This window comes from Lethenteron reissneri, chromosome 46 (genome assembly GCF_015708825.2).
Source record: "Lethenteron reissneri isolate LAM-NWPU_2019-01 chromosome 46, ASM1570882v1, whole genome shotgun sequence".
Taxonomy (NCBI): domain Eukaryota; kingdom Metazoa; phylum Chordata; class Hyperoartia; order Petromyzontiformes; family Petromyzontidae; genus Lethenteron; species Lethenteron reissneri.
The window spans coordinates 8,021,979-8,036,272 of record NC_083824.1 but is presented as its reverse complement, the minus strand read 5'-3'; the positions used below and the strand labels follow the sequence as shown (position 1 = coordinate 8,036,272).

The 14,294-nt window shown below is 43.2% G+C and overlaps 1 protein-coding gene across 3 annotated transcripts; it reads left to right on the top strand.

Annotated features, from left to right (window-relative positions):
* Positions 1-319: 319 nt before the first annotated feature.
* Positions 320-14,294, top strand: COPS2 (COP9 signalosome subunit 2). Of its 3 annotated transcripts, none has more exons than XM_061570683.1 (14): positions 320-432; positions 2,974-3,087; positions 3,938-4,015; positions 4,807-4,932; positions 5,425-5,514; positions 6,008-6,085; positions 7,159-7,333; positions 8,746-8,819; positions 9,392-9,496; positions 9,605-9,657; positions 10,506-10,603; positions 11,371-11,453; positions 12,219-12,277; positions 12,576-14,294. In XM_061570683.1, exons 1-14 carry the CDS (start codon positions 379-381, stop codon positions 12,718-12,720), a joined length of 1,332 nt encoding a protein of 443 aa, XP_061426667.1. In that variant the 5' UTR covers positions 320-378; the 3' UTR covers positions 12,721-14,294. The 3 variants fall into 3 exon arrangements, with proteins under 3 accessions (XP_061426667.1, XP_061426665.1, XP_061426666.1); XM_061570681.1 differs by having other exon boundaries at positions 5,404-5,514; XM_061570682.1 differs by having other exon boundaries at positions 350-432; positions 2,977-3,087; positions 5,404-5,514.

Genomic DNA, 14,294 nt, shown 5'->3' with positions numbered 1-14,294 from the left:
TTGCTTAATACTGGCAGACAATCATCTGACCCATAGGTGGCAGCCATCTCAAGCCAGAGGACGAGAGGACTCTAGCCGCCACGCATATAAAGGATTTATAGTGAAACACTTTGTTTTTACGGGTTTACTTGTTGTATAACTACCATCATTAAGTCGGTCCTGAATTTTGTTACTGCATGTGCTTTTGTCCACGATGAACTGTGGCATTGCCCTTAATCGGCCGAGAAAATGACGATATCGTCTCTCTTTTTTTCATTGGGGGGAAAACTTCCTTTTCCGAAACAGCAAATACAATCCCGCGTACCAATCCGCGCTATGAAATATAACTGGGCAATGCCCTAAGCGCGCTGGGAAATGTAACGTCATCCGACCGCCGTCATGTCGGACGTGGAGGACGACTTCATGTGTGACGACGAGGAAGATTACGACTTGGTGAGTCGTGGCACGCGAGCTGGGGGCGAAAGAAGGCTAAGACGCGTGCGACTAACTAGTTAGTCGAAGCGACTAACGATCTCGAGGGTTTGTGTTCTTCAAAGCGAGAGAATTGTGACGATTTAATCTCATCGCGTGGAGGGCGACAAGGGGCCTTGCCTAGTGCGGCCTAGGCCATAGGCATGAATGTTCTTATTTTTAAAGCTTTCGTGACTGCAATGATTCATAGTGTTAGGTTTGTTCGGTAAAGTCACGTAGGTAAAAAATAAATACTAAAAATAAATAATAATAAAAAGAATAGGAATAATAAGAGAAATAAAATAATAAATCGGTGATTTCTTATTTTATTTCAATTATTATTTTTATAATTTTTATTATTTATGAATGTTCTTAGTTTAACGCGTTTGCAGCAGCAGCAGTAGTAGTAGTAAGTAGTTGGAGATTTTCGCGACTAATATCCTTCATAGAGTTGTTTTGTCACGATGTTATTACTGGCGAAATGTTGGTACTCAAGATTGTAACATGTTTGTGGATTTGCTCTCTAACAGCCAATGTTGTTGCTGTATTGGTAACGAATTGGCCACGTTCTGTTTACGTGACAAACCTCTCACTAATTGGCTGTGTCGGGTGGTGGTGGTGGTGGGTTTAACGACACAGTTATATATTGACGCAAAAAAACTCGTGGATAGAGGGTGTCACTTGGTTTGATGGGAGAGGTGGGGGGGGCGTTTCAAATGTGCGCTTAGTTGGCCCAATTAAATATCATTAATTACACGATGCGGGCAGTTGTTTGAGATCAATTAAAGTCGCGTTTGTGGAATTGTTTAGTTGGGCTTAAAAGGTTTAGTGGTTTAGTTTTTTTGGCGGTGGCAATGCGGGTTGCGCCGTTTGGCTCCCGATTCGCAATCGATAATCGATTACTTTTCAATGCTTTTATAAATAATAATAGTGTAATACCGTCATCTAATTGGGTGACGGAGAGAGAGCTTGACTCGCAGTGTTAGTAATCTCGAAAGCTAAGCAGGTATTGAGCCTGGATAGTGCTTGGGGGGCCGTCCATAAATGACGTCATGCACCTGGGGGGTGGGGGGGTCAGACATTTGTGACGGTGTGTGACGAGGGGGGGGGGGGGTGAGAAATGCACAACTTTAAATAAATATGGAATTGTTATAACAACACTAATTGTCATAAGAACACACCTACAACATCAGAGTGCAGCGCCACATTAAATACGCACTACAATGACAGTAGTGTAAAGCGATTTGAAATATGTTTTATTTTCAAAATGGAAATATGTTTTTGGGGGGGGGGGCAGAGCTTTGTGACGTCATATTTTAGGGGGGGGTCTGACTTTTTGTGACGCCGTGTGACGAGGGGGGGGGGGTCAAAAATCGTCCAAAATCGCGTGACGTCATTTATGGACGGCCCCTTAGCCGCACTTGAAGAGCATGGCCAAGTATGGTCAGATTACCCCCACGGCAAGACACGGTTTGCAGAGGAGGCCCTCATCCAGCAGTGGATTGACATAAGGGGCTGAACCTGTGGATGATAATGACAATGCCGATCTCAAAACCTCACGAGGATCTTGGCTTCGAGGTGTTTCCACTGTTGCATTATAAAATAAGTATTTTGTGTGTATGTATGTTGTACTTTTTATTTCGCACCGTACGTAGTCAACCGCGCTAATCGGAGGTGCGGTGGAAGGACAGCGAACTAAACGCAAAAAGTAGTTATAAAGACATGAGTTTTCAATCTAGATTTGAAAGTGGATAGCTCCAGTGACTTCCTAATGTATGTGAGAGACTGAGAGGAAAACCAAAGTTCCTTCTGAAACACACATTACAACTGAAAATACATCCAAACGCTGAACTCTATTGAAAAGTCTCGATACTTTGTGAGGCTTTTCTTGATGAATATGACATTCCAGTAATCGTAAGCATGGGGACACTTTCGTAATGATGTATTGCACCAAGTGTCACAGCTCTCCACATCCCCAAGGATCATAATTTTATTTACAGATGCAAGTCATGGCAATACAATTTATATACAATTTAACAGGTAAAGCTAAATTGAGTGTCAGGACTTGCAATGGCATGTTTGGCTAATTCCACGGCATGCTTGGTCAGAGCACATGGAAGCACCACACTCGAGACTGATGCGGTGTTGCAAATTCCTTGAAGTTGAAAGTTGCCAAAATTAACCTCAAAAGATCACTAAATGCCACTATGCCACTTTATAGACCTAAAGTTTAAACAAAAATTGCCAATGCACAATTTAACAAGTGTTAAACATAACAAGCTGATACAGAATTCCTAATCCATATCTGGAATAATGTCAGTGCACAATTTACCAAGTGTTAGTGTAAACTTATACAGGATGCTTAAACCATATCTGGAATTTATCGCACATTTGCATAACGTCATCATCCCAGAAAGTTTCTAAATTTGTCACTAAAACAAAATGATTTCACTAGGGATGCCCAAAAGGTTTGGTGACAAAATCGCTAAGTTGGCCACACTGTTATGATGTGTATCCCACTAGGAGTATTCGGAGGACAGCAACTCGGAACCAAACGTTGACCTAGAGAACCAGTACTACAACTCCAAGGCTCTCAAGGAGGATGATCCCCATGCGGCACTCGCCAGCTTCCAGAAGGTACGACAATTTTATTTATACCTCTAAAGTGTGACCACAGATAATGATCATTCTGCAGTGACAGGAAAATATCTGGTTCTTGGCTGTCTGTCATTTCAGTCGGAATGTACTTTTTGGTTCCAGCCTTGCTCCAATCCAGACCTCAGTTTATTGAGGTGGCTTTGGGGAGCATTGATTTGGCACCAATGATATTCCGGTTGAATTTAGGGTTTTTCCCGCCTGTGATGTTAAACCGGTTTCTCAAGTGTTGTACATTGATAGCATCAACACAATCACATACCATTGCAAGAATGAAGTAACTTTGCATTTGGTTTTAACTTCATTTTGTGCATTTCCAACTATGAGCAATAAAAAATGTTCAGTTTGCCATACAGTGAACACCGCTATAGCGGTGCATGTGATAAGATGGCATTTTAAGGGATCTCAATTATAGTACAAAAGCTCCATGATAGACTGGATTCCTCCAGTCTAAATAACGATTCTGATTCTCACATGTTTTCGTCTCATAACAACGTGCTGTCGATACCACAATTGGAATATATTTGAGAAAAAGGCAAAAAAAAAAGACTTGGGCAGCTGGTGCATGCGGTACCATGTGTATAGTCTTGGCTAAGCCAGGTTCCATTTGTAGAATATTCACCCTGGATCTTTTCTGCATTTCAGAAAAAAAATTAGATCCCCCTCGTGGTGTGCCAGTCATGATGTAGTAGGGCATGTGGTATGCTCTCCTCAACATCACTTCTTAATGTTAGCCTTACGTGTCCGCTAACAGCACGTGGTCTAGCAGTGTAAACACGTCTTTCATGGGAAACAAGTAACTTTTATTATGTGTGTCGTTGTGGTTGCTTAGGTGTTGGACCTGGAGGGAGAGAAGGGAGAGTGGGGATTCAAGGCTCTCAAACAAATGATCAAGATAAATTTCAAGCTGGTGAGTCTTGACAATATTTAAAACATACATTTTTCAGGTGGCTGGGTGGCTTGCCGTAATTATGCTAATACCAATAATTAACATGAACGTAAACATATTTGCCTCAGCCACAGACTGGCTGAGGTGCACAGATGGAATCATTGATCATCACAGAGTTATGATGTCATGCTGGACATGTTGCATAGGTGGATTTATGGTGACCATTTTGCATGGAGGTTGTCTTCCTGACGACTGATTCACTGGCGAAGTTGGAATTATGATATAATCTGTCGCAACCGCTCTTACGTTGTGTGAGATAACAACTTATGATCCGTTTTTCCTCCTGCTATGTAGGATATACTACATTTGTAGCCTGCTGGACAAATGACTTGTCTTAGGAGCATTTTCTGTACTCAAGCCCTAGCATGCTGACCTGGGCTCAGCCCAGTCACCAATGACTACACAAAAAACGCCACACTAAAGGAGGTTTTGCACTTAATTTGGTCGTCACGCGACGGACATTGCTGTTGGTGGCAGGGCCGGTGGGAAGGTGCTGCCCCCTACTGTGTGGATCAGAGGTCACTTGAAGGCATCTCAGAGGTAGCTCTGATATTTGCTTCTGTGGGCCACTCTCAACACGAAGGGTTGCACTGCTCCGTGATAGATTGGAATGGTTATTTTGTCTCGTGACATGATGCTGATATCACCATAGGGAATAACATTTGGTTGAAAGATTAAGCCTTTTTTTTTTAAGTACGTTTCATTTTAAAAATCAACGCGTTCTCTTCGGCACGGCTACCCCCCACCATCAGGGAAACTACGCTGAAATGATGAACAGATACAAGCAGTTGCTGACCTACATCAAGAGCGCCGTAACGCGCAACTACTCAGAGAAGTCTATTAACTCCATCCTGGACTACATCTCAACTTCCAAGCAGGTGAGAGATTCCAGGTTGTAGTGCATCACTATTGCAAATTTTTTTTCCACATACAACCCTGACTGTTAATGAGCTTGAGTGGTTGGTTGATCAACTTCTTGTGATTTGGCGAAGAATTCGCGTGCATAGGCTCTCGGTTCGAGCACAGCGGCTGCAATGGGTAATACTGCGGGTGTATTTTGTTATTTACCTTAAGATGCACCACACAGTCTGCTTGAAAGTGGTTGTTGAAAATCTCGTGACATTTTACGAATAGGAAGGAACCATTTTCTTTCTGTTCATGGTCAAAATGTATCAAGTTTAAAATTATTCAAATGACCAAATTGAAAACCACGTAGCAATCTCAACCCCGTATTGTGACACTATTGCTGATGATACTTGTCTTTGAAACACATCACCTTCATGATAACCTTGTGATATAAGAATGATCTGAAATCCAAATGTACTAATGATTTGATTTGCTTGATGAAGAGAAACTCATCGCCTCTGCAGATGGAGCTGCTCCAGGATTTTTATGAGACGACACTGGAGGCACTAAAGGATGCCAAGAATGACCGCCTCTGGTTCAAGACCAATACAAAGGTGACTACAGTCACGAGGCTTCTCTAATGAATGGAACCAGCAAGCTGTCACTCCTGTTACGTCCCCGTAATGGATTAATCCTGTAGCAAAATCGCAAACAATGTGCCCAATCTTGGCATATCTATGAAGCTAAGCAGATGTGAGCTTGGATAGAACTTTGATTGGTGACTGCCATGGACAAACAGGCTGTCACAGGGGTGCAGTGCAGAAAAATCCGTTGTTGTACTTTACTTCTATGCTTCCACGCCTGTGCTCCTAACCTTCAGCAACCCCCACTGACCAGCGTGACGTTTGTTAAAATGAACCGCATGCTATAAAGGAGGCCATCATCCAGCAATGGATTGGAAAATGGCTGTACATGTACAGCAATTATGATGCGCTGTTAAATAGTGTACAGCTCGCTACAGCCCTGGTACGTGGCTGATTGTTCAGCTGTGTCGTCAGTTATCAGTGAAACTAAAGCCACGGCTGTCTCCCCTCTTGTCTCTCTCAGCTGGGAAAGCTGTACTTTGACCGAGAGGAGTACGGAAAGCTGCAGAAGATCCTGCGGCAGCTGCACCAGTCCTGCCAGGTACACCAACACAGCACAGCAAAGCGTGCTTTTGCCCCTGCGTTAATATTTACAACCCAAAACACAAATAGATGTTATCTTATTGATATTAACCTATACAGAATGTAATGATTCATCAGTGTATTTTAAGTCCACATTGAATCGTACATGCAAGAATCGGTTATTTTCAGATCGTGCAAATGTATTCTTTATGCTAATGGTCAGAACCGATGAGACAAACACAGATTTTATAAATGAGACAATACAGATGAGACTTATAGGGTGGACATAACATAGCAGGTAGTACAGATGAGACGTTATAAACTAGACGGTGTAGACGGAACACTATAGCGCACAATTGAGACGGACAACAAAGAAGATGGACTCTATACATAGTGTCAACTAGGCAGTATAAGCTGGAGAGCAACAATTGATTCTGGAATTGAATAATGACTCGGTAGCCTGACAATTTATCGGGGAGATAATTTGAGACTTTCTTAGTACCAAGGATGTGTCTGGCTCTCATTTAGGATAAAAAAAATGCATTTAAAGTTTCGGTCTGGTGCATCATTCGAGAGTCTTAAGAATTGTTGGGTCAACATCGCTCAAAATGTCAATACAGCATCAATGCAAGGACCAGTAAAGAACACTATGATGTAGGTTGGATTGCCCTGTGTGCCAAACACCCACATGCAGAGCTCTGCGTTGGCCAGTAGGAGATCACAGGAGGTGTGTACGCATGGCATGTCACTTCATTGCATTGGCCGAACATGCTTTTCTATTTAACGCTGTATATTTTTATCACAGCTTTTGTGCAATGCTTCGATTAATTTGACCATTTGTTTTAATCAGGGTAAATCCATAATAGCAACACAACTTGTTACCATAAAATATTTCATATTGGATATTTTTTACGAGAGCTATTGTGACCTTCCACTAGATACAGATGGGCAGAACTGACGCATTAATGCTGTCAACCTCAGTTGAAAAGTGAAAAAAAAGGATTTGGCCGAACACGGTTGTGCAGTAAATTCTTGATGAGGCTCAGCTGAGCTGATGGTAAACGGCGGTCGATGTTGCGTGCCTGTGTTCAGACTGACGAGGGTGAGGATGACCTCAAGAAGGGTACGCAGTTGCTGGAGATCTACGCGCTAGAGATCCAGATGTACACGGCGCAGAAGAACAACAAGAAGCTGAAGGCGTTGTACGAGCAGTCGCTGCACATCAAGTCAGCCATCCCACACCCGCTCATCATGGGTGTCATTCGCGGTGAGCGACCGCCCCCTCCCCTGGGCCACTCGCGGTCATGGTGGCACAGTTCAGAAGTGGTCTCTGCAGGCCACATTAACGCACGGTTCCGAAGTGGGCTGTATTTATCTTCTTGGTTCTTTCGGTAAAGTCACGTAGAAGGGAAATAATAAAATAAAAAAAATAAAACAATAAAATAATTCTCACGACTTTTCGGCCACAACGCAAGCAGCCGTCTTCAGGTGAAGAACAGGTTTGTCGGAAAGACAGCTTCTGAATGAGCCATTCGTCGTGAGAATTATTTTATTATGTTTTATTTTTATTATTTTATTATTTCCCTTCTACGTGACTTTACCGAAAGAACCAAGAAGATGAATCCCTGCAGTCACGAAAGCTTTAAATCGAAATTTGGGCTGTATTTATCGCGTTAAGAGACACGTTGCCGAGGTGACCTGTCGCAATAACAGAGTTTAGCGGTTTGTTCTGTGGACCACATTAGCACAGTTCAGAATATCATTAAAAGCCACGTTAACATAGTTCCCAAGTCGGATTGACGTGTCATATTAAAACATATCTAGAGTATTTTTTTAGATTTGAAGCTTTCGTGACTGCAAGGATTCATATTCTTAGGTTTTTTCGATTAAGTCACGTAGGTAAAACATTGAAATTAATAAAAGTAAAATAAAATAAAAATCACGACGTTTCGGAGGCAACACAAGTCTCCGTCATCAGGTGGGACCGTCACAGCCAGATTTGATGCAGCAAATCTGGCTGTGACGGTCCCACCTGATGATTTGATGCAGCAAATCTGGCTGTGACGGTCCCACCTGATGATGGAGACTTGTGTTGCCTCCGAAACGTCGTGATTTTTATTTTATTTTACTTTTATTAATTTAAATGTTTTACCTACGTGACTTTACCGAAAAAACCTAAGAATATATCTAGAGTAGCCTGTCTGTTACAAAATAATACATCTCAGGTAAGCTCTTTCGTTAGAATGTTCTCGTGGTTTTGCGCGTTAATCGTTATGTGCTGCTCCTGGTGTTATTGGTCTGACTGGGGTGCATTTACAAATCCATGCTTCCACTCAGACATAGAATGATTCTCTCCTCCCTACAAGTTAATTCAAGGAGTCAATGCTATCTTGTCTGGTTTGTTGTCTTGTATGTATTGTCTGTCTCAATTAATTTAACCATTAACCCAAATGTAACATTTTCATATAATTTGCACGAGTCGTAAATAATCGATTCTCACACGCACGACACAATGTATACGTCACGAGCGTAATAATGTATATGAATCGAAGGATGGTTACATTTACTCTGAACTACCTTCGGGGTGAAACAGTCACTTACGGTATTATAATGAAGATGATGTTAATGATGTCGCTTGTGGTGGTGGTTGCGCTGTGCCCAATGTTGTGTGGAGTGCAGAGTGTGGAGGGAAGATGCACCTACGTGAGGGCGAGTTTGAGAAAGCGCATACGGACTTCTTTGAAGCCTTCAAGGTGCCACTTTATCCCCCCCCCCTATGCCACTTGGCCACCTGTCATGAAAAATTCATCCATAGGAAAATGCGCTGCACTTGGGTTGATTTTTCTTTATAGAGAGGCGATAGATTTGATGGCAGGTCTTTGAGAGTGTGTGGTGTCTCACTAGAAAAAATAAAAAAACCTGGTACTGACTTAATGGCATCAAGGATATTTTTTTGCTTTATAGTTATTGGAGTAGTTTATCAAAGTAACAGTTGCCTAACTGACCATGTTTCAGTGTATTTTTTTTTACATTACATGGCACTACACTTTTAATTATAATTGACGCAAAATATAATTGAAGGTTAAATTCTTCAAAAGTAACTCGGCATTCATGTTTGCGAATTCCACAGTCATGGCATTTCAGTGTGGGGTACAGAATCTGGTCATGAAAAGAAGACCAAGCATCATTAGGACTTTTGCACTGTGTCAAATACAATGAAATGTGCCTACATTGCTCTCGCCATGGAATCGCCAATGTTTATTTTTCAACGAGTGCTTTCAGTTCCTCGACCTGCAACACTTATTCCTTTTTCACACCCCCCTAGAACTACGACGAGTCTGGCAGCCCACGTCGAACCACCTGCCTGAAGTACCTGGTGCTCGCCAACATGCTCATGAAGTCAGGCATAAACCCCTTCGACTCGCAAGAGGTAAGCCCTCTCGTGCCTGCGGCAGTTGCATGTGCACCTCCGTGTTTACATGTGAACTACGAAGACCACGGGCCATGAGTGTTCACACGTGTTACTCTTGTCTCGCAGGCAAAGCCGTACAAGAATGACCCCGAGATTCTGGCCATGACCAACCTTGTGAGGTGAGTGGAAAGAGGTGGGGACCGGTCCTATGGCCTTGCCAATTTGTCCATCTCATTCACAAACTCAAGTGCATTTTACGTATCGATGCCAGTTGGGTAAAACAAAAAATCGATTAAGTTAAGCAATGATGATAAATTACCCTAATTTCTTAATGGACAGAATGCTAATTTAATTATATTTAGAACCATCACCTGAGAATGAAGCCTCATCTCATCTTTAAAAGAAACAATTATAGAGCCCTTATCCCATCTAATACAGAACCGTTGTTTCACCCTACAGGACCTTCATACGATACAGAACCTTTGTCTCATTACAAAACCCTCACCTCATCTGATTGCAAGCACATTTCTCATCCCGTACGGAACGTTATGGTGTCTACACTATGGGAACCTCATTTGCCAGTAAAAATATGATAATTGGTTTTTTACCCTTCTATCTGGCAACAAAACTGGCGTCATCTGGTCCAACCCATGTGAGACTAGGCTCTAAGCAAAGCTGTCTTGGGTGTGGACCAATCAACTTCAAGGACAGTGCACATTATCACAGTTATGTCTTTTGTTTGTATTATGACTGCAGGTATTGCGGTCTATGCAAACATGACTCCTTGTAAAAAGGTGTCAGTTTTGTTGCCAGATAGAAGGATAAAAAAATAATTATCAACGTTATGGTGGTTAAGTTAACTCTTGGCCCATTCTGCTGCTTAACTAAGGTCAGTTGTAACCCTGACGCGACGTGATAAAACGCCGAGAGTGGAAGCAGGCGGAACACATTATCCCTGCGGAGGTGTGGCGGTGGGTGGCTCAACACTGAGCGCGATGTTGTGTGGGCTGCGCCATCTCTTCCTCAGTGCGTACCAAAACAACGACATCAACGAGTTTGAGAAGATCCTCAAAACGAACCGTAGCAACATCATGGACGACCCCTTCATACGCGAGCACATTGAGGGTACGGTGTAAAGTGCTGGACTTGGAAGTGCCAGGCATGCATGCTGTAAACATTGTACTTGATCAGACTAAACCTTTCTGTTCTACTGAATAGATTTCAACCAGTGCACTTGATTGGGCTATAACAAGTCACTGGATTGATGACACCCATGCAATAGACTTGATTCACGTACGTCAGTTGACTGCAACAATGTACAAGACTAGATTAACAATACTCTGGACTGGATGAGACGGAACATACACTGGATGAGGCTACTATAAAGCACTGAGTCAGGACCAAATTAATTCACTAGGTTGGACTCTCACAATGTTCAACATCTTTGGCCATTGTTAACTGAACCTCGCTGGCCCTTTCCTAGCTTCTATCAGTTCCCATAGTTTGTAATTTAAAGCGGCACTATTTTAGGGGGGGGGGGAAATCACGAACATGACAGGGCATCGGTTCAGTGGCCTGCAAAATGTTGCGCAAGCATGTGCGGTGCTGGTCGAACCACCACTCTACCTTGTGCCGTGCCAGCCTAAGCGGATGCTGTAGTTGCTACCGCTGAAGTGCACCGAACTGGGACGTATCTATGGCAAGAATAATATCTCGGTGCCAGACGAGGGAAGAACTACACGTAAATCCATTGTAATTGAGCGGTGCATTATTACGCACATGACAAAAAACAGGAGTTGGTGGCAACCCTAGTGGACAACTGCTAAGTGAACCCTGCCTGTACATTCTCAGTGGGGCTCACGTGTGAATGTGCTATCGTTTTCGTCACACAGAGCTGCTGAGGAACATCCGCACGCAGGTGCTCATTAAGCTCATCATGCCGTACACGCGCATCCATATCCCCTTCATATCCAAGGTAAGCAAGCGACTGATCATAAAGCAGGGGTAGGGAACCTATTGTTTGTGACTTTATTTCATGTGGCTCGCATGCAAAGATATTTGAAAAACCAAGCTAGCAACACTGTTTACATTTAGAAACACTTGAGCACCAATTGGATTCATACTACTCGTGGATAATGTTGAAGTGTGCGGGATTGTGTTGCCAGTCAAATGTATTTGAAAATCTTATTTGGTCCTCAGTAATTCAGTAAGGAAATGATTCTCCACTATTGTCTTAAAGCCTTGTCTAAATGCTTACTTTAGGTGGGTTATAGGTTAAATTAAGGTCACCTCCAGACATTTTTTAAGAACAATACATTTTTGACATATCAAGTAATATGTGAAACCAGTTCTGGACCATCCCCTGATCAGAGTACTGACGTATACTCAAACAAACCCCAATAAGATAATTGTTTTTTTACCCTTTTATCTGGCAACAAAGCTGACACCTTTTTTACAAGGAGTCATGTTTGCATAGACCACAATACCTGCAGTCATACTGCAAACAAAACCCCAATAACCAACACGGTGTGGAAGGCCTTCATTGACCAGTGGTTTGAAGAAGGGCTGTAAATTATACATCATTATTTACTGTACTTAAAATATCACATTTTCTGTAGCATTAACGGTGGGAGGATGTAATTCAACAACGGAACCCATTAAAGCTGATGGATTTGTTAAGAACACATACATCACGAGTGATAGATTCTGAACGATGTTGTCTCTCCGCTTGGACTTGCAGGAACTGAATATTGACGTGAGTGACGTGGAGAGCCTCCTGGTGCAGTGCATCCTTGACAAGTGAGTGTTGCTCTCACCCACGTAGTTCTATCCCTGACCGCCACCGTCCAAATTTTCTCCTAAGGCAAGCTCCTAGAGCTAGTCAAAACCTCCTGCTGCTGTGAGCCATCAGGACCTCGTGTGAATTGGAGGCAAGCACTTGTACAGCATCTTGACACGTGGCCACATTAAGACGCTTAATTCTAATTCTACGCGCCGAGCGCGCGTGTACGAATGTGCGCGCGATGTTGATGGTTTGTGTGTTTGTGTATCTACACCCATATGTGCACTGACTGCGTTGCGCCTCTTCCACCCTCAGCACCATCAATGGCCGGATTGATCAGGTGAACCAGCTGCTGGAGCTTGACCACCAGAAGCGTGGCGGCGCTCGCTACGCTGCGCTGGACAAGTGGACCAACCAGCTCAGCTCGCTGCACCAGGCTATCGCCAGCAAGTTGGCATGACTGCCTGCCCACCCGCTTGCCCATATGTCCACTGGACCTATTTCCCCTGCAAGTTGATCCTGAGATTGATGGCCCCTGCTTGGAGCGACGAGTTGCATCGCTTTCCTCGCCCAGCCTCGTCGCAATGCCTTGTTTTCATGTCCCGTGCCTGACGCATGAACTTGGAAAGACATCAAAAGAGAACAGGTGCCACCATTGGGGGGGGCCCCTGTTGCTCTCCTTGCCCACGGTTTTGTCTTTCACATCCACCAATTGACTCTGGGACAAATTGATGCGTGCTTGTGGAGTTGCTGATGGTGTGAGATGCCGCGATGAGCTGGCTGGATGTCTGTTGATTGGTAGATGTGGAAAGCTGAGTCGTGGGTACGCCTTGGTGTCAATATTGATACAGAGAAAAGGCTCACATGCTGGGAAGACACTGAGTACTTGCCAACTTCTGAGAGACGGGGTATGACCATGCGTTGCAAATTACTGAAGACTCAACATCCCTTTAAACTCCAGTGTCTCTAACAATGCTTCTGCCCTGGTTGCATTAATAATTTGGCACGTCAAAGTAAAGGTGGCAAATATAATTATTTTAATGATTTTCAGCGGTATTGAGGTGATTTGTGTCCAAGCCACATAATTGCTTTAATTCGTTTTCCACGCAGATGATCGCATTATTGTGCGGGAACTCATGGCGATACATATATGGTATGAAATGTATAACATGTCGGTGTCCACATATGTAACAAAGCATTTAGCAAAGTACGGCAGTAATTTATAATGACCATTGACTTGTAAACTGTGAGTAGAGTGGTGGCATTGCATCAAACGCCGTGTTGGAATTACCAAAATGTATATGGGTGGCTCATGTCAGGATTCTTGAGAAGTTGGAGCATTTTGTTGGGCATGCATACCCCTCTTACCGCTGTTGTAGATAAAAGTGTTTTGTAAAGTTTGCGGTCGCCTTGTTTATGTTTTCACAAGTTGGATGGTGGGGTCGGCGTGTTAGTGGTGTGGTTCTTGACAACACATTTCGTCACGTTTGATTAGGGTTCCCACCTGGCCTGGTGTACCCAGGATAACATTTTTTTTTTAGATAGATATCCTGGGAATATCTACGTCTTTCTGGGTTAATAAAAGTCTTGGCTTTTGTCAGTTGGCTATAATACTCAAAGCAATGCATATGTAGTTCTTTACTCTTGAGTATTGTAAGATATATTGTTCCAATGGCACATCTCAATTTGTTTTGTATATCTCAGAAGTGGTAACCCTAAATCAGCGTGCAATATCTGGTGAGCACGTGACGGCCACCTTAACACCGTGTCCTGATTGGTGGAAAACTGCAGAGGTCCATGTGAGACTAAAGGCCTGGTAAGGGATTGGCTGCAGGCTGCTGCGTTTGCAGCAGAGTACATACTGTCGATGTTAGACTTGGACATTTGTTACTTAATGCCAGGCGGGAGCCCACTGAGGTGCAGATATTTTACTGTGGGGGCAGTCCTGGCAAAGATTATTTAATTGAGGCAGAAACCTATAGCCCTGACCTGAATGCAGACTTTGTTACCCAATAAATCACATTTGTTAACGAG

Coding starts and splice junctions, on each gene's coding strand:
- COPS2 (XM_061570681.1), top strand. CDS start 379: ATGTCGGACGTGGAGGACGACTTCATGTGTGACGACGAGGAAGATTAC. Junction 5,515..6,007: donor GGTTCAAGACCAATACAAAG/GTGACTACAGTC, acceptor TGTCTCTCTCAG/CTGGGAAAGCTGTACTTTGA. Junction 11,454..12,218: donor ATATCCCCTTCATATCCAAG/GTAAGCAAGCGA, acceptor TTGGACTTGCAG/GAACTGAATATTGACGTGAG.